The sequence below is a fragment of the Solea solea genome, chromosome 19 (assembly GCF_958295425.1).
Source record: "Solea solea chromosome 19, fSolSol10.1, whole genome shotgun sequence".
NCBI lineage: Eukaryota > Metazoa > Chordata > Actinopteri > Pleuronectiformes > Soleidae > Solea > Solea solea.
In genome coordinates this window covers 1,226,303-1,247,480 of record NC_081152.1, presented here as the reverse complement: position 1 = coordinate 1,247,480, position 21,178 = coordinate 1,226,303, and the positions used below count along the sequence as shown (strand labels likewise).

At 38.9% G+C, this 21,178-nt stretch overlaps 1 protein-coding gene across 3 annotated transcripts; it reads left to right on the top strand.

Annotated features, from left to right (window-relative positions):
* Positions 1-333: 333 nt before the first annotated feature.
* On the top strand, positions 334-20,063 carry c6 (complement component 6). Of its 3 annotated transcripts, XM_058617398.1 has the most exons (21): positions 334-893; positions 3,402-3,574; positions 4,010-4,140; positions 4,925-5,063; positions 10,897-11,025; positions 11,534-11,690; positions 12,067-12,211; positions 12,345-12,486; positions 12,845-12,983; positions 13,715-13,912; positions 14,562-14,805; positions 15,197-15,319; positions 15,420-15,586; positions 15,666-15,891; positions 16,491-16,659; positions 16,782-16,893; positions 17,677-17,809; positions 17,889-18,083; positions 18,160-18,247; positions 18,665-18,909; positions 19,799-20,063. In XM_058617398.1, exons 1-21 carry the CDS (start codon positions 759-761, stop codon positions 19,978-19,980), a joined length of 3,372 nt encoding a protein of 1,123 aa, XP_058473381.1. In that variant the 5' UTR covers positions 334-758; the 3' UTR covers positions 19,981-20,063. The 3 variants fall into 3 exon arrangements, with proteins under 3 accessions (XP_058473381.1, XP_058473378.1, XP_058473380.1); XM_058617395.1 differs by lacking the exons at positions 334-893; positions 3,402-3,574; positions 4,010-4,140; positions 4,925-5,063 and adding an exon at positions 10,244-10,510 and having other exon boundaries at positions 10,864-11,025; XM_058617397.1 differs by lacking the exons at positions 334-893; positions 3,402-3,574; positions 4,010-4,140; positions 4,925-5,063 and adding an exon at positions 10,244-10,564 and having other exon boundaries at positions 10,864-11,025.
* Positions 20,064-21,178: the final 1,115 nt, after the last annotated feature.

The window sequence follows — 21,178 nt, the reverse complement described above, 5'->3', positions numbered from 1 at the left end:
CATGACTAATTCTACTCGTACTTTTGTAAATCTGTAACAAGTGAATATTAATGTTTCATTTCATAATCTATTCATCAGTTTATTTATCAGTTGTTTGGTTCAGAAAATGTGGAAAATTATTGATCAAAATTATCAATGATGATATTCTCAAAAAACTTTGAATGATTTCTTTCTTTTTATGGAGCAAAAAAGGAAATATTCACATTTAAGAAGCTGAAAAATGACAGAAACGGGTTTGACTTATTTTTGATTATCAAAATAGTTGCTGAGCAATAAATTAAGTGGTTTCATGTATTATTATTATTATTATTATCATAATTATGGGAGGACAGTGCTGCTTGTGAACAGTGAACAGTGAGTGTGAACATGTTGCCGGCTGGTGTCGCTGTTGTCTCGTTTTTCTCTCCTCACATGAACGCGAGGTGGAGGAAGGACCGGAGCCTCCTTCTCTCCTCTGCTCCCTCCTTGTCTCCTCTCCTCCTCTCGGCCTTCAGGAGGAGCTGAAGGTGAACCTCCCCCTCTTCCTCCTCCTCCTCGTCTTCCTCGTCTTGTCTGCTGGGATGATCGGGCTGCAGCTGCCGGTGGATCCGGTTCCGCTGCTGCGGGTGTGAAGCTCGCTGTCTCCCGATCTTCTTCTTGGTGTCTGTGACCCTCGGCTTGTTCTCTGTAGAGGACACCGCAGATCTCTGCATCTCCTCCGCTGTCAGTCTGTGTGTCCGTGTGTGTGCGCGCGTGTGTGTGTGTGCGTGCGTGCATGCATGTGTTCTGCACCGTGCGGGCGGAAAAAGCGCCCCAGATCTGCAGGGAGCATCTTCCCCATCAGCAGAGGAGCGCCGGCTGCGGAGCAGGAGCGCAGGGAGAGCCGGGAGGAAGCGGTGGACGACAGCAGGATGGTGAGAGACACCGAGCAACAACAACAGGAGCTTTTATTATCATGCAGCAGTAACGGCAGCATATGTAACAACAGTAGCAGCAGTAACAGTAACAACATCAGCATCTGTAACAACAGTAGCAGCATCAGTAACAGTAACATCAGCATCTGTAACAACAGTAGCAGCATCAGTAACAGTAACAACATCAGCATCAGTAACAACAGTAGCAGCATCAGTAACAGTAACAACATCAGCATCTGTAACAACACTAGCAGCATCAGTAACAACACTAGCAGCATCAGTAACAACATCAGCATCCGTAACAACAGTAGCAGCATCAGTAACAGCAGTAACAGTAACAACATCAGCATCTGTAACAACAGTAGCAGCAGCAGTAACAGTAACATCAGCATCTGTAACAACAGTAGCAGCATCAGTAACGGCAGTAACAGTAACAACATCAGCATCTGTAACAACAATAGCAGCATCAGTAACAGTAGCAGCATCTGTAACAACAGTAGTAGCATCAGTAACAACATCAGCATCTGTAACAACAGTAGCAGCAGCAGTAACAGTAACATCAGCATCTGTAACAACAGTAGCAGCATCAGTAACAGTAACAACATCAGCATCTGTAACAACAGTAGCAGCAACAGTAACATCAGCATCTGTAACAACACTAGCAGCATCAGTAACAACATCAGCATCTGTAACAACACTAGCAGCATCAGTAACAGTAGCATCATCAGTAACAGTAACATCAGCATCTGTAACAACAATAGCAGCATCAGTAACAGTAACAACATCAGCATATGTAACAACAGTAGCAGCATCAGTAACAGTAACATCAGCATATGTAACAACACTAGCAGCATCAGTAACAGTAACATCAGCATCTGTAACAACACTAGCAGCATCAGTAACAGTAACATCGGCATCTGTAACAACAGTAGCAGCATCAGTAACAGTAACAACATCAGCATCTTTAACAACAGTAGCAGCATCAGTAACAGTAACAACATCAGCATCTGTAACAACACTAGCAGCATCAGTAACAACACTAGCAGCATCAGTAACAACATCAGCATCTGTAACAACAGTAGCAGCATCAGTAACAGCAGTAACAGTAACAACATCAGCATCTGTAACAACAGTAGCAGCAGCAGTAACAGTAACATCAGCATCTGTAACAACAGTAGCAGCATCAGTAACAGCAGTAACAGTAACAACATCAGCATCTGTAACAACAATAGCAGCATCAGTAACAGTAGCAGCATCTGTAACAACAGTAGTAGCATCAGTAACAACATCAGCATCTGTAACAACAGTAGCAGCAGCAGTAACAGTAACATCAGCATCTGTAACAACAGTAGCAGCATCAGTAACAGTAACAACATAAGCATCTGTAACAACAGTAGCAGCAACAGTAACATCAGCATCTGTAACAACACTAGCAGCATCAGTAACAACATCAGCATCTGTAACAACACTAGCAGCATCAGTAACAGTAACATCAGCATCTGTAACAACAGTAGCATCATCAGTAACAGTAACAACATCAGCATCTGTAACAACAATAGCAGCATCAGTAACAGTAACATCAGCATATGTAACAACAGTAGCAGCATCAGTAACAGTAACATCAGCATATGTAACAACACTAGCAGCATCAGTAACAGTAACATCAGCATCTGTAACAACACTAGCAGCATCAGTAACAGTAACATCGGCATCTGTAACAACAGTAGCAGCATCAGTAACAGTAACAACATCAGCATCTTTAACAACAGTAGCAGCATCAGTAACAGTAACAACATCAGCATCTGTAACACCAGTAGCAGCATCAGTAACAGTAACATCAGCATCTGTAACAACACTAGCAGCATCAGTAACAGTAACATCAGCATATGTAACAACACTAGCAGCATCAGTTACAGTAACATCGGCATCTGTAACAACAGTAGCAGCATCAGTAACAGTAACAACATCAGCATCTGTAACAACAGTAGCAGCATCAGTAACAGTAACAACATCAGCAGCTGTAACAACAGTAGCAGCATCAGTAACAGTAACAGCATCAGCATCTGTAACAACAGTAGCAGCATCAGCATATGTAACAACAGTAGCAGCATCATTAGTAACAGTAACAACATCAGCATCTGTAACAACAGTAATAGCAGTAGTAGTTACAGTTGTAACAGTAGTAACAGCATTTACAGTAGCAGTAACATCAGTAGTAACAGTAAAAGCAGTTACAGTATTAACAACAGTACTAACAGCAGTAATAGCAATAGCCATAACTGCAGTAACAGCAGTAACAGTAGTAACAGTAGTAACAGCAGCATTAACAGCAGTAACAGTATAACAGTAGTAGTAGTAACAGCAGTAACAGTATAACAGTAGTAGTAACAGTAAGAGCAGTAACAGTATAACAGTAGTAGTAACAGTAAGAGCAGTAACAGTATAACAGTAGTAGTAGTAGTAGTAACGTTGTGTGTGTGTGTGTGTGTGTGTGTTGTTGTCGTGCAGACTGTGCAGGAGTTCAACACTCTGGTAGCTCTGTACCGAGAGCAGGTCATCTCCATTGGGGAGATTTCGGCCGACTGTCCGTCTCTGAGAGTTCAGATGCATCACACTCGCTCCAAAGGTTGTTCCATGGCCCTAGCAGCTCACCGCGACCTCGCCCTCATCTCTGGATCAGGGTAAACGGCACGCGTTCACTGCAAATACACGTACACACTTAGACACCGTCTAAATAACGCTGTGTTTAGGTTAAAGGCACAGTCTGTAACATTTAGATTCATCTTACACTTGAATATCCTTCTCCTCACTCTTCTCCTCTAAGTGTGTTGTTGCACATATATTTTGTTTGCAGTTCACAGTTTGTACACAGGGTGGCACTGTAACACAAGCGCTCCACAGATTTTAAAGTGAGCTGTGAAGTCAGGTTTCCTGACAGCTGTGGCTCCTAATATTGTTTGTTTGTACGTACGCTGGAGCAATAAATCATAGTTTTCTAAAGATTATAAGATCGTGACAAACTGCTACTTCTGTCACTTTGGAATGGATTTGCTGAAAATGTGTCGAAGATCTTCAGTTGTGATTGACATTTTGACATTCTTTGTTTGTCGCTGCAGTCCAGAGGACGGAGAGATCCCCCCTGAGATCTGCCGGCTCTTCATCCAGCTGCAGTGCTGCCTGGAGATGTTTGTCACAGAGATGCTGAAGTCCATGTGTCTGCTGGGAGTTCTGCAGCTCCACAGAAAAAGTACACTCACTGTGTCTGTGTTGTCACGACAACAACAACAACAACAACAGAACACAACACTAATGTGTCTTTGTAAAGTGAGATTCACAAGCATCGTTGAATGTAGAATGTCTTCATTTCTTTAACACGACCTGTGTGATGCTGAAGAACGTGGGCGTCCATAAAAAAGCCAGATATTACTGTAATTAAACATTAAAAATACGATATTAAGACAGCCAGCAGAGACACAGAGTCACTTTAAGTCTGCGACAGCTTAAAAACGTGTTCACGTCTTTATCTCACAGTGAGACACACTTTTCCAGCAGGAAAGTGAAGTTTGTAAACCACTCACTCTCCCACACCAAAACCCATAGAGAAAATGAGTGATTTTAGCTCGTGGGGACACAGGAGCTGCCTCCTGTGGTCACTTTGTGTCACTAAAATAAATTCAAATGTAGGATTTTAAAAATAAGACATTTGAACTTAGTGATGTCGGCAGCAGTGAGTGTGATCTTTAAATCACTGATTTTCTCTGTGGGCTTTGGTGTGGGAGAGGTGAAGGATACTCGGCAGCAACTTTACCAAAGAATGTCTCTACGTCTAAAAGCACTGCACCTTTAAAACATGCGGTCATGATGTGTGTGTGTGTGTGTGTGTGTGAGGACGTCAGCATTGAATGACAACAGCAGAGGGCAGCAGAGAGCTGTGATTCACTGTGTGCTGTTGCTTGTATTTATAGTTTAGTGGACATGTGTGCACAGATGCACAGATGAGGCTGTTTTACTGTCTTTGTTTGATCCTGAAGGAACCGACTCTGAGCCGAAGGTGGACTTCAGGATGGACGAGAGCTCGGACGTTCCCATCCTGGAAGAACGCTCCTCCTCTCCCACAGACTTCCCTCAGGAGCAGTGGTTGGTGGGAACTGATATTGAAAACATAGAGAGGTACACACACACACACACACACACACACACTTTTATGTCCATCCAGTTCTTATGAACCTTATATCCGAAGAACGTGTTGAAGGAATATTTCAAATTTCACATAAATGTTAAGTTTAACTCCACCTGGTTTGATGTTATTGGTTAATTCATGTTACGATATTTACGTGCTACTGGCGTAAATATTATATTCTTGGGGAATTAAAATCAACAAATCATAAAAGCAGGTGATTGTAATGTATACGTAAAAGAAAAACACGTTTCTGTGATTTTTCAGCTTCTTAAATGTGAATATTTTCTGGTTTCTTTGCTCCATAAAACAAAGAAGTCTTTAAAACTGAGTTATTTTTTGGTTTGTGGACAAAAAGAGACGTTTAAGGAACATCATCATTTCCAGGTTCGACAAACACTGATCAACATTTTTCAACATTGTCTGACATTTTATGAACCAAACCTTGTTTAACCTTTATTTCACATATTTATTTAGCTTTTGTCTTAATAATAATGCTGTTTTTCTGGCCCTTTTCTATAAGTTCACACGTGTGTTAAATTGTGTAAAAACTGCAGATATGTTTTGGATGGACTGGTCGTTTGTGTGTTTCTCTCACAGAGACATGCGAGAAATGAGAAACTTGCTCAGCAAACTCAGGGACGCGATGCCGTTGCCACTGAAAAACCAAGGTGAGGTACGAGGTTTGTGAGGGAAAGAGATTCAGAGTCGGACTTCACTGATTTGCATGTGGCTTTGCATTGATAGAATATTTTTTTTAATTGTCCTTAGTCCTGAGTTCAAAAATCACTTTTTCCCTTTTCAATTTTGTGAATCACGTCATTTGACGTCAGTTCAAGGTTTGAAACTTGGTCGCCGGTTGGCGAGTATTTTGTTTTGTATGTTTTAATAATTTTTCTGCCTTTCTCGGCCAAGACGACACTTGCTTCAGATATTAGTTTACATTTGTACGACATAATATGAAATATAATGTGAAATATGCCTTTAAGATCAGATCAGATTAGATTTGACTTTATTGATTTCACTCTTGGGAAATTCACGTTGTTACACTAACATGGATGGAGGCAGACGAGTCCTGCAGTCAGATATTATATATACTGTATATCATGTGTTTATTGTTGTTGTGTTGTTGCAGATGACAGCAGCTTGTTGAATCTGACTCCTCATCCACTCATCAGACAGAGGAAGAGACGTTTCCCTGGACTCTGCTGTATGGTGTCAGGCTGACGTCGACGCTCTCACTCTACAAAACTCACTTTTTATGCTTAAACCTCATTTCATTCTTATTTTAGTCACAATAATTCTTCTCTGTAACGTCATAGTATCTGGTATCTTATTCCTCTTCATGTCAGTATCAGCTCAGGTTTGATTTAGTGAGAAACATCATGAGTAAGTATTAAAACACAAGGGTTAACAGGAACGTAAAAATACATTTTAAACATCATTTTTTGACATTCTGGTAAGAAATGTCAAAAAAAAGATTTGTTTTAATGTGAAAAAACAAGAATCTTGAATCAGACAAGTGTAAAGATGCAGCGCCCCCTTGTGTCGCTTCAAAATAAGTCACTAGGACTGTAAGTTTGTTGAACTAGGCAGCATTTTCTCACGTCTCACGCGAGATATCAACAGCGTTCCCCGTTCACGACAATCTCAACAACGCAAATTCACCACAATCGAAATCTAAAAATCATTCTGTTACGACCAGGCCGTAACACATACGTCATCCCAAAGACTGCAACAATTATTCAAGAACGAGTTGTTTACAAATGTCTCGAGCGATCAGTGAATCCGTTTGAGCGTTTCAAAAGTATAATACAAAAATTAGCTCTGTCATTTCTCTCAGCGTCTTAAATGTGAATATTATATTTATTTATTTTTTTGCTGCTTTATATAAAAATAAATATCTTTGTTCGAGACATTGGAGCATGTTGAGGTTTAGAAAACAATGTTTTCTGGTAGTTTATGGACCAATAATGAATCAAATAGATCATAAAAAATATAAATATTAATAAATAATACAAATATTGAGATGAATCCTTCCATCCCAAGATGTGGAACCTGAATTATTGTTTGTTTTTCATTGATTTTACATAACACACACACACACACACACAGAGTATTTCCCTCCTGATTTTCCCAGTTTATTTTCTATGAGGAGAAAGAAGAGTTGTTTATGATTCAGGCTATGCACAGGCTATGTCTCCACTGTCCTCGCGTCTCCGCTCGACTGTGGACTTTAAAACAAAGCAGCTTCATCTCTGCACGCACAACACAACACAACACAACACAACACAACACAACACAACACAACACAACACAAACACAATCACATCAGAACCGGCTCCGATAATTAAAATATTTCTCTCACTGTAGAAAGAAAATAAATAAACAATAATAATAATAATAATAATATGTGTGTAAAATTAAATGTTTGTCAGAGAAGAAAAAAAAGCTTTGCATCAACTAACTTTTTAGACGTCATCTGCCTTTTTTTGTTTTTGCTCTGGTTAGTTAGTGTCAGCGGTGCATGATGACGATGATGATGATGATGATGATGGTAGTTATCACTAAAGCACTGGACAGGAGTAAATCATGACAGAGAGTGATTTTAAAATCAGGTTTTCGTGATCTGCAGATGTTTTTGATGACATTACCTGAGACCCTGTATTTCCTGTGTGAAGCGTGTTTATGGTCCCCAGAGGATGAACATTCACAGCAGCCGAAAAACATCAACATCTGACATAATCACGGTGTTTTTTGAGTGTGGCGAGAACCAGCCTGAGACATCGCTGTTAGGACATGAGGAAAAACGAAAATGTAGTCACTTAACAAAAGACTCAGTTTATAAAATCTACGATATCTTAAGAACACGTTCACGTCTTTATTTCACTGTTAGACAGACTTTAACAACAGGAAACTAAAGTCTGTAAACCACTCACTCTCCCACACCAAAGCCCACACAGGAGCTGCTGGTCTACTGCTGCCTCGTGTGGTCACTTTGTGTCACTAAAATAAATAGGATTTTAAAATACCCAAGTGAGAAAAATAAGACATTTGAACTTAAGTGATGGAGGCAGCAGTGGATCAACAGCTCCTGTGTGTGTGATGTTAAAATCAGTGATTTTCTCTATGAGGTTTGGTGTGTGAGAGTGAGTGCTTTACAAACTGCAGTTTCCTGTTGGAAAAGTCTGTGTCACAGTGAGAGAAAGACGTGAACATCTACTTAAAGATATCGTACATTTAAACTGACGTAGATTTGATTAACGTTCGAGTCTTTTAAGTGTTTTAAAATCTGTTTTTCTTTGTGTCTCTGCTGGAACGACGTGTGATTATCTCATACACGTAAAAAAAATAAATGATCCCCTTAAATATCAGAATGAACAGACGACATCTGAATGACCCTGTAACAGTAAAGCTATATTAGTATATGTGGGTGTACTATGATTTACTTCTTTATTTCTTTAGTCTTGGTCGTCTTTCCTTAAGAAAGAGCTTGTTTTACATCACAAGGGCTTAGCAGATGCAACACACACACACACACACACACGCACACACCTTCATCCATGAATTAAGCAGTGAATGTAGGTGCAGTGTAGTTTGTGTACTTTGTGTAGTTTGTGATTGTCAGTGTTGTTGCAGTGATGTGTCTAAACTGCTACATTTAGCATTTAGCATGTATATGACTCCAGCTCAGCCATGTGTCGTCGCTGTGTGCTGCAATGTAGAACACACAAACAAACAAACACACACACTAGTATGTACAGCTGAGGGCATTTTATAATGTGAATAAAGTTTTTTTTTTTTAAACAAATGAGACCAGGATTGTTTTTTTTACCTTTTAAAGAAACTGTTTGAAATGAAGAAAGTCGTTAGCTTAACTTAACATGGAGCAAAAGTTCAAATGTTGTGTTGAGGCTGTTGGGTCAGAGGTCAGAGGTCAGTGATTTAGCATTCCTGACCGACAATGACCAGACCTGACATTTAATCCTTAGAACAAAGATTATTTAGGCTGTTTTTTCCCATGACTATGTTAAAATGTATGTAAGAATATTATGAGAATAACGTCGCAATCTGTCGAGAATAAAGTCGGAATATTATGAGAATAAAGTCGTAATCTGTCGAGAATAAAATTGTAATCTGTCGAGAATAAAGTCGTAATCTGTTCGAGAATAAAGTCGGAATATTATGAGAATAAAGTCGGAATCTGTCGAGAATAAAGTCGGAATATTATGAGAATAACGTCGCAATCTGTCGAGAATAAAGTCGGAATATTATGAGAATAAAGTCGTAATCTGTCGAGAATAAAATTGTAATCTGTCGAGAATAAAGTCGTAATCTGTTCGAGAATAAAGTCGTAATCTGTTCGAGAATAAAGTCGTAATCTGTTCGAGAATAAAGTCGGAATCTGTCGAGAATAAAATTGTAATTTGTCGAGAATAAAGTCGTAATCTGTTCGAGAATAAAGTCGTAATATTATGAGAAAAAAATCGTAATCCGTCGAGAATAAAGTTGTAATCTGTCGAGAATAAAGTCGCAACATTGCAAGAATAAAGTCATAATCTGTCGAGAATAAAGTCGTAACATTATCAGAATGAAGTCGTAACATGTGTACGAGTGACTTTCTTACGAACTCACCAATGACGACCAGACATTTCGACTAGAACACGTCGTTAGCTTCGGTTTTCCACACAAAATGGCTGAAAGTCCAAAGTACAGTGAAAGTCTTTTTCTTTCTTTATTTTAAAGTAATTATACACAAACATACTTTGATACTCTGAGTTGCTTTGTGTTACAGAAACTGAAGATAAACACTAACTGACTCTCGCACAGACTCATGGGTGATATTTTTAATTCTGCCACTAAATCCAGCCAAATCTTACACAGTTGATATCTGACAATTTTGTAACTGCAATCTTTCGTCTGTTTTTATTTTCATTTTTAACTTTGACCCACGTTTTCTTGATTTATTTACACAAATATAATAAAATAAAAGCAAAATTCCAAATGAAATAAAAGGAATGTAATGTTATGCATGAAATAAATACAGTCATGTTCTGTTTTAATTCCTGTGCAAAATGTCTGGAACATTTCCAAAATGAAAAGAAAGTTTTTTCCTGTGTTTAACTGTCGACTCTCAAACGCTCAACATCTGGTTTAAGTTTCTGCAGCCGGGAAACTCCAGAGAGATCTTTGCTTCCCGTAAACAAAGACGGCAGCTTATGCAACAACTTTATTTATTACCGTGTCCTCAAATTATTACAAACATTAGCTTTCCTTTTTCATAAATGTTGTGCAATCTAGGTTCCACACTGAGTCTGCTGAGACAAAGAGTGAGGGCGTTTTTTTTCATGTTGGTGCTGCAGACACAAGAAACACACAAGTCAAACACCAGAGAGAGTTGATCTTTTCTCTCCTGCTGAAGAGGACGTCAGCATCTGCGGTGAGTCAGATTTCTCTCTGACTGTAAGAAGATTAAGTGAAAAACTGCATTAATGTAAGATTTTTTGTTGTTTTTCCGCTGAATTCTTTCACATTCTCGTATAAAATGAACGTGACATTTTAATCAACTGCCTGAAAGATAATAGATTCTTTATAAATGAAAAATGTTTTATCGTGTCATTCATTTTCTTAAGACCTAAATGTTTTCATGAATAAATAGAAGATATTATTTATGATGAGTTCATGATCTTATATGTTGAGAAAGGTTGGAATCAAAGTGAAAAACATTTCAAATTTGTACAGATTTGAAGGAAAGACAGAATTCAGTGACTTCAGTTTGTCTCTTTTTTTCAGATCAGTTCAGAAGCTCGTGATGGCCCCCTGCAGGCCGCTGCTGCTGCTGCAGCTCCTCAGCTGTGTATCGGTTGGTCTGGCCTGTTTCTGTGACCACTATCCATGGGGTTCCTGGACCGCCTGCTCCAGAACCTGCAACCACGGCACTCAGCAGAGAGTCAGGTGACAAAACATGGAGACCACTTATTTTTATCTCACTTGAATTTTTAGCAGGAAGTCACAATGAGATTAAAATCTCTTTACAGGGTCAGTTAACTGCATCATACATACAAAAGAGATGAGATTAGACGAGAAGAGACTAGATTATTACCGTGGAGATGTGACAAAATACTATAAGAGAATGAGATAAAACATGGAATGATACGATTATATGGTTAAAAAAATGATAAGACAACAGAGGAGGAGATGAGAGGATGAGATGAGAGAAGATAAGATGAGGTACAAGAAAATGAGATGAGAGGATGAGAGAAGATGAGATGAAATATGATATCGTACTTGTGTATTTCTCTTTAATCTCATCCCCTGAATTTGACCAACTGTCATTAACTGTGAAACATTATAATCCAGAATTATAATCTCTGTTGTCTTCAGTGGTGAAATAGAAGCTGTAATTAATCCAGATGACATGAACAGCTGCGATAAATCAAACCTTTCTTTTTTAATGGTGCAGGAAAATGGTGTATGACGATTATTACTGGAAGAACAGCTGTCGTCAGCTGTGTCACAAATACGACACCAGAGCGTGTAACGAGCAGACATGTCCAATCAACTGCCGACTCAACGAGTTTGGACCCTGGTCTGAGTGTTCACCGTGTGCCAAGAAACAGGCAAGACAGTCGCACACGAGACACTCACTCATTCACAATACTACATGTGAATTTACCTGTCACAAAGACTCAAAAGAGAACTAATTTACTCATATTTTATCAACATGTGGGATTAATCTTATCTTTATTTTTTTAATTAATTTAGTTTTTCTGTCAAAATGATTCTGTAAATTCATTCATTTTACACTGAATATACTTCATTAAAACCTTTTTCCCACTTAAAGACAGCATTTATACATGAAAATACTGCATTATCACTGTGACATTTGTGTACATTTACAATAAATGTAGTGTTTACACAAGGTTTCCTCACTTTCGGTGACGCCTTGTTTCTTCTTACGCTCTGAACTTTCTCGCTGTCGTGTCGTTGCCATAGTTACGTACCCGCTCCGTGGTGAGGCCGTCTCAGTTCGGAGGATCAGACTGCAGCGTGGAGCTGACGGAGGAGCGGCCGTGTTATCCGTCCACCGAGTGCAAGTTACCAGCGCTCGACTGCAGAGACGACTTCAAGTGTGAAAACGGTAACAATTCAGAATGAACGGACACACACACACACACACACACACACACACACACCAAACACACTGATGTATGAAATCCTAATAATATTTGATTTGCTTTGTGAAAATGTTGAAATCGGCGCTCGTGTCACAGGACGCTGCATCAACTCAACGCTGACGTGTAACAAACAGAACGACTGTGGAGATAATTCTGATGAGCGAGACTGCGCTGACCTCACTGTCGTGTGTCCGGCAGAGAAGAGACCGGCTCCTGGAGTCGACCTGCTGGGAAACGGGTAAGGTCAAAAGGTCAAAAGGTCAAAAGGTCACTGTTGACATTGTACAGCCTTGGTTTCTAACGTTTGAGAGATCAAATGAAAAAGTACTGCGTGTTCTGGTTAGTAGACTATTCAGTATTACAGTAACAAAAGTATGGAACATAACACAATATTAGCCTCTTATATTAAATCTCGCTCATATATCATATAATCATTCGTTATCAACGTTATATAAATACATGTTGTATTACTGTAGTTGTTACTACTAACAATAAGTGTCGGTATCATACACGTCTATGATCTATACAATAACGATATACTACTACTACTTAGTGTGTGCGTGTGTGTGTGCGTGTGTGTGTGTGTGTGTGTGTAGGTTCGATGTCCTGGCAGAAGAAGCGAGGGGAGCGGTCCTGGACAACATGTTCATGGGCGGCAGCTGCGTCATCAGGAGACCTCCGACCACGCTGCTCTACCACAGAGTTCCTCACAACTTTGACACCTTTGACATTAAGGTGACGTCGTTCTCCACACATGGCTTTGAGGGCTGTGGACTACCGGTGGTCCTCACACTGGGGGGCGATAAGACGACAACAGAAAATAACACACATTCACAGCCAAGATACACAGATATTAACTAAAGAACTACATTATATACTTATATATATATACATATATATACATATATATACACTACAGTATATACTTATATATGTATATATGTATATACTGTAGTGTGTGTATATATATATATGTACTGTATAAAGAAAAATATAAAGTAAAGTAAAAAAATATATACAATTAAATATTACCTGTGAACTGAAGAACTGAAAAAATAAGTACCAATATATTTAATTTACACTATAAAAAGAAAATGGTTGACAAAGTCAAAAATGACTTAATGTTACTGAAGTTAAATTAAGTTCATTTAAAGAAGAGTTCTTCAATGTACTATTAAGATTGAGTCTTAAAATGTCCATATGAACATTTGGGACATTAATCCTAACCCACGTATTAAATACAAGAGGATTAGGATTTAAATTACATTAAATTATATATATATAAAATTCATATTTATTAAAATAATTATTAATATTATTATATATTAATATAATATAAAAAATATTATTTTCAGTCTTATAGAAAGAGAAATGATGCTTGTCTGTTAACAAACATAAAACAGTTCATTTTACACTTTTATTCATTTTGATAACTCTTATTTTGTTGTTCCGTTGTTTGTGAACAGGCAGGGGTTCTGGAAGATTTCAGCACCGAACCCAAACCTCTTCACTCAGAGTCGCTCAGCTTGAAGACGTCGTCTTCCTCTGATAGCACACGTCCAAAAAAAGGCGACTTCTTCTTTTTCCCCATTTTCTTCCTCACGCGAGGACACAGGACACAGCTGCAGTCCAACAAGGAAGCTTTCGAGGCGTCAAAGAAAATAGTGAGTGTCCACAAACAAACATCTCTGACCTCTGTATGAGTTATAGAAACACAGTTTTTCATGCGTTATTATTTCTGTTTCTATTCCAAAAGGTTTGAGTTGAATCTATTTTATTCATGTATATTTAAAATTTAAAGACAATTTAACATGTTTTTATTTCAATAGTTTTTTTTTCTTGTCAAACTTAATCTGGATCTAACGTCCAAATTTACAAAATTCACAAAATACACACAACTCTTTTATTCCATTATTTTATTACATTTATTTGACATTTCCTTTCAGATTTTAAGTGAAAACAGCAAATAAAAAATGTAAATCTTGGACCTGGTGTTTTCTCTTTAGGGGGTGCCATTTGTAAAGTTACTCGTTCTCAGATTAACAACAACATCTTGTCGCTTTTCACCACATTTACAGCAACATTTACAAACTTAAAAACACACAAAATCATCATTTAGTTCTTGGTCAAATGATTTATTGTAATTGTTAAATCTTTAACATTAAGGTTTATATTTAAACATTTAAATATTTAGATTTAGACTTTTAACATTTAGATTTTAAAATAAAAAAATATTAAAATGCAGATTTTTAATCCTCTAATCCTAATAGTATCATCATCATAAAAACGTCTCTCTCTCTTTTCCTTTTGCAGGACTCCAAGTTCTTCCGGGTCCACCAGGTTCTTCCCGTGTCCACGTTCACGGTGAAGGACGTGGACGAGCTGGTTCTGTCACTGCCGTTCCTGCAGTTCCTCCACGCTCTGCCTCTGCTCTACAACTACGCCCTCTACAGGGAGATTTTCCAGCGCTTCGGAACACATTACTACAGCTCAGGGAAACTGGGAGGTCACTACGACCTGCTGTACCAGTACAGCCGCGAGGAGATCAACACCTCAGGTATGAACACATGCTGCTTTTCCTTTGCAGTTTCCTTCTTCTGTCGTTTTAGTCTCACAGTTAACATTAGAAGAAGAACAAAGAACATAAGAACATAGAATAGAAAGTATTTGTGAAATATTTTAGTTTTGTTTTTTTTCATAATTTTTTTACACTTAATTGAGAATTAATGCCACCATTGGGATTAAATTAAATTAAATTAAATTAAATTAAATTCAATTCAATTCAATTCAATTCAATTCAATTCAATTCAATTCAATTCAATTCAATTAGATTGGATTGGATTGGATTAGATTGGATTGGATTGGATTGGATAGATTACATTAGATTGGATCGGATCTCATAATAATGAAACAGAGAAAATAAATCCAGGTGTTGTTAATCTCCACAGGTGAATCAGAGGAACAGTTCAAAGGTTGTTTGAGTCGAGAGACGACCTGGACTATCATCCTCTACACAGAACACAAAAGTGTGACCCGCTGCACCAACACCAGAACCACTGAGAAATATAAAGGTTCATTTCAAAAACAATAAAAAACAACAACAGCTAGTAAATCTGCATGGAATCACAGTCTTCAATCCTAATCCTGCTGCTAATCCCTGTGATCACTCAGGCTCGTACATTCAGGCAGCGGAGAAGTCCTTCTCCGTGGTCAAAGGAGGACGAACCAGAGAAGCAGCAGCTCTGGCCTGGGAAAGACAAGGTCCCGCTCCGGACCGAACCTCCTACAAGAACTGGGCCAAATCTGTTCTGGACAATCCAGCTGTGGTCGAATACAAGGTTTCATCCAGATCCCAGGATTACATCTTTACTCTGATCAGTGTGGTCATTTAATCTGAAAATATGTGTGTGTGTGCAGCTGCTGCCACTCATTAATCTGGTGCGAGGAATCCCCTGCGCCCTCACAAAGAGGAGACACCTGCAGAGGGCGCTGTTGCAGTACCTGGAGGAGTTTGACACCTGCAAGTGTTCGCCATGTCCCAACAACGCCAGGGTGGTTCTGTCCGGCACAGAGTGCAAGTGTGTTTGCCAGACCGGAACCTTTGGAACCAACTGTGAGAAACGAGCTCCGGACTTCACCTCAAGTAAAACAAAAACACTTGCATAATCCACAGGGATTAACACTCATCAGGATTACAATGAATTATTATTGAAACTGTACAATCTGAGAATTTAGTTTAGATTAGATTAGGTTAGATTAGATTGGCCTGGATCAGATTAGAGCAAATAAAAGGGGTTGAGATTAGAATATATTAGATTAGATTAGGTGAGATCAGATCAAATAAAATGGGGTGGGATTAGATTAGATTAGATTAGATTGGATTGGTCTGGATGTGATCAATTAAAATGGGTTGGGATTCGATTCGATTCGATTGGATTAGATACAATTGGATTCGATTGGCCTGGAAGAGATGAGAACAAATAAAATGGGTTGGGATTAGATTAGATTAGATTAGATTAGAATGTATTGATCCTACAGATATGTACTTGCTTAAGCAAAAAAGGTCAGAGGTCAAAGTGACAAGTACAAAGTAGAATTTAAATGTCAAACAACAACAAATAAAAATACAATAAGAAATCAAATTGAATAAAAAGTAAGAATATAAAAATGAACAGGAATAGAAAAATAAGAGAATAAGATATAAAAGGAGGAGATAAACTTATTCTCAGTCTGTTTCGACAGAGGTGGTGGACGGTTCCTGGAGCTGCTGGGGACCGTGGAGTCGCTGCGGAGCGTCCATGAAGAGACACCGGACGAGGAGGTGCGATAACCCCGCCCCCCTCAGGGGAGGTCAACCCTGCAGTGACTCTGGCAGACAGGAGGAGCCGTGTCACATCTCCATCTTTGAAAAGTAACAAGTAACAACATTTGTTCAGTGTTCACTGTTCAGACAATTTGCAGCCACTCCTGCAGGGGGCGCCACGACAGTATGTTGTGATGTTCTGTCGTCGTCACTCATGTTTTCTGCCGCAGACAGGAAACATGTGACAATGATGACGACTTCACTGTGGGCTGGAGGGACGAGCTTCCTCCTGGAGTTCAAGGCTGTTTGAGACCCAAGAGGCCGGAGAACAGTTTCCTCAGGGTAAACACCGGGGCTTTTACTTTGAAAAACAGGAAGGTTCTGAGGACCACTGCACATATCACATAAAAAAATCAAGAATATCTGAAAACACGTTACACAAAAGAGAATATATTAGACCTGTGTTTCCCAAACGAGATGTCTCGTAAATGAATTCAAACTTTACTTTATCTATGTTATTTAATTTCATTTACACATAAATCTTCAGTAAAATGAAGTCAAATGGACGCGCAATTGTTTGGGGACCCCTAAAAAATCTCCTGTGACCCATCTGTGGGTCCCGCCCCAGTGTGTGGAAAAAGGAAACCTGCTATTCTAAGAATCATAAGAGTCATAAAAGAGTCAAAAATCAAGACAATCCAGGTAAAAATAATGACACTAAATAAACGTTTTTGTTTAATTATAATAAATGAATGTTTTAATGTAAAAATAAAAAAATGTCTCAAATTCTGAGAAGAAAAAAGTCAGAATTTCTGAGGGAAAATTTTAGAATGCCAAATTTAATCTCAGAATCCTGTCTTTTTTAAAACAAATTTTAAGACTTGAAGAGAGTTGCATGAATTATAATAACATTTAGCCATATAAATAATGTTTAATGTATAATTAAAGTTTTCCATTGATCTGGATCAGAAACTTGTAAATGAATATTTACTGCGTCAGAACAATTATGAGTCAGTTAAAAATGACTGATATTTCACAGGGAATTCAGTTTTTAGCAGAAGAATAAAGTGAATAAAGGTGAAATAAAGGGAGAATAACGGATGTTGTTGTTTCCTCCTGTGGCAGAAATCGAAGCAGTATTACAGTTTTGGTGAGGATGAGGAGTTCGAGTGCTTCACTGGTTTTGCTCTGGAGGGTTTTCAGTTCATTAATTGTCTCCCTGATGGAACGTGGAGTTCACCACAAGGAAAATGCATGAGTGAGTTTGTTTTTTTCACTCGTGGATTAACTTAAATTTTTTTAGTTTACACTGAAATCACGTCCTCTTCTTCCTCCAGGAAACCTGTGTCTTCCCCCTGAGATTCCTGAGGGAATGACGTTGTTTCCTGACAAAGATCAGTACAGTGTGGGGGAGTCTGTGGGTCTGAACTGTGACCAGGTCGGTTTGTTCCCGGTGCCTCAAACCTTCTACAAGTGCAGCGTCTCTCTGAGCTGGGAGCCTCCTGTCGCTGCTGACCTCCGCTGCACTGATGGTGCTCCACCACTTCAAAACTGTTTTTCATCATGGAAAGAAACAAACTGACGGTGATGTTTTCTTGTGTTTGTCAGAGCTGCCGTTTGTTCCTGACGCTCAGTGCGGTCCAGGACAGAAGCTGCAGGACTCTCAGTGTGTTTGTATCCAGCGTGAGAGCTGTCTGTACGTTTGTGTCACAGTCCCTTTACTTTCTTCTTCTTTTGTTTTTTTAAAATGTCTTTAAAAAAGCCAGGATTCTGAGATTCAATTCTGAATTTTAACACACAATTCTGATTTCAATTTAAGAATTTGGACTTTAATCTCATATTTTGGACTTTTCCCCCCTCATAATTCTCAGTTTAATCTAAAAATTCAGCCTTTTTTTCCTCTGAATTTTACTGTTTTTTCTCAGAATTTTTCCCTCAGGAATTTGACTCTAATTTCAAAATTCTTTCTTTTTTCTTCTCAGAATTTTGACTTTTTTCTTCAGAATTCTGACTTTTTTTCTGTGTGCGTGTACGTGTGTATGCGTGTGTGTGTGTGTGTGTACGTGTGTATGTGTGTGTGTGTGTGTGTGTGTGTGTGTGTGTGTGGACGCAGATCACAGTCAGCAAACCTCTGCGTCCTGAACACCGACGTGGGTTTGGCCGTGTCGATGTCGCTCTGCTCCTTCCACGCCGGCCGTTGCCACGGTGACCCGCTCTTCTACATCAGCGACGGCGAGTGTGACGCGGTCGACCCCGGGAAAGTGGAGTGGGCCAACTTCAGAGCCAAGATGTCGTCAAAGAGCTCGGTTCAAGTGCCGTGTGACCTCAACACCTGTTATGAGTGGGAGACTTGTTCTGGTGAGTCAGCGACGTTTCTCTGAGATTGAGATTATTATATTCTCACTGTTCTGCTTGATTCTTCAGTTCATGCTTTTTTCTGTAAGGAAGGTGTTTTAAATTCAGCATCAGATAATTTCACCACAGACAAACGAGTGTCAGATACTTTGACCACAGTCTTTGGTGTGGGAGAGTGAGTGGTTTAAAACTTCCGTTTCCTGTTGGAAAAGTCTGTCTGACAGTGAGATAAAGACGTGGACATGTGACGTAGATAATATAGACTTAGTAGAACAACCAATAAGAGGCACACTCTCTCTGAAGTGCCCTGTGATCGGTCAATGTCTGAAAAGAGGAAGCAGAAATCTAGTTTGTAAACCACTCACTCTCCCACACCAAACCCCATAGAGAAAATCAGTGATTTTAACATCACAGCACACAGGAGTTGTTGATCCACTGCTGCCTCCATCACTAAATTCTAATGTCTTATTTTGTGATTTCGGCTTATGAAATGCTTTGTTCAGATTTAGCTCAGTGACACAAAGTGACCACACGAGGCAGCAGAGGACCAGCAGCTCCTCTGTCCTCGCGAGCTAAAATCACTGATTTCCTCTACGGGGTTTGGTGTGGGAGAGTGAGTGGTTTACAAACTTCAGTTTCCTGTTGGAAAAGTCTGTCTCACAGTGAGATAAAGACGTGAAACATGTGACATAGATAGCATAGTTTTTATTAGCTGAGTCCTTTGTAAAAGAGCTGCTGGTCGCCATGGTGACCTATCCCGAATGTCCATCAGTGTCTCATACAACACCAGCTCAAAACAGCCTGAACTGTCCCTTTAAGACATAGCCTAAGCTTTATTAATAACTGTATTTTATTCACACTAACGCTCAAACACGTCTCTCCTCCTCCTCAGAGTTTAAGAAGTGCGAGTGCAGAGCGGCGCGTGAATGCAGCCGAGCACAACATCACATGTTCTGCGTGAAGTTGACCAGGACTCAGCGCACTCGCAGTCTGGACCTGTGCTCCATGGCTGCGCTCAAATGTTCCAGCTACGACTTTGAGATCATCGGTGAAGGACAGTGTGAGTCCAGATGATTCAGCAAAAGAAAGAAATAAAAAAATCTCTCTGGAACTTTTAACCACTGCTGGAAAAAATAAATAAAAATAATAACCTGTGACAGAAAACCACACGTGTGATTTCCACTAAAGCTGAATTATGTTAAAATCCTGTTGTTTCTTCTTCTGTTGCCACATAATTAGACACTATATACATTTATAATATATACATTGGTGCACGTTGCACTTTATATGTATGACGAGCAGCCAGTGATGTAACTGTAATAAAACTATACTGTAGCTTTTTATAATTTTAACATCTTTCATTTTACTGAATAAATGTCACAATTTTACACCAATAAGTTTCCTCCATGCTTTTTTTTTGTAACAAAGGAATAAATTACATCTGATGTTTTGACCTCTGACCTTTGGTTGAGAAAATGGCTCAACAGTGCCTCCTAAAGTCAGCTCCTGGAAAATATTCCAAATTCAGTAGAAATTCATTATTTTTACAGGTGAAAAATAATTTAACAGGTGAGTAAAAATAATCTCTTATAACAATATTCTAAATGTAGGATTAGGATTAGACCGACATGTCAATACATTTCTGAAAAGAAAAAAAAAAAAGAAAGACATTTTCTAACATATTTTCTTTGCTCATCAGACGACTCACGTCGTCCTGACATTAGTCAATAAAAAATGCCAGCTAGCATGTCTGAGGCTTTTTTAAGGCTAACTCATTCCTCCCATTATTGCAGAGGCGTTGAAATCCAAATGCCACGAACCAACGAGACGATCAAATCCTATGATGAGATGAAGTTGTGTGACATTTTGGACGACATACTATACTATGACTTTTTTGACTGATTTTGGACAACATACTATACTATGATGTTTTGGACCAATTTTGGACGACATACTATACTATGACTTTTTTAACCAATTTTGGACGACATACTATACTATGACGTTTTTGGCTGATTTTGGACGACATACTATACAATGACGTTTTTGACCGATTTTGGACGACATACTATACTATGACGTTTTGGACCGATTTTAGACGACATACCATACTATGACTTTTTTGACCAATTTCGGACGACATACTATACTATTGCGTTTTGGACCGATTTTGAACGTCATACTATACTATGACGTTTTTGAGTGACTTTGGACGACATACTTTACTATGACGTTTTTGACCGATTTTGGACGACATACTATACTATGACGT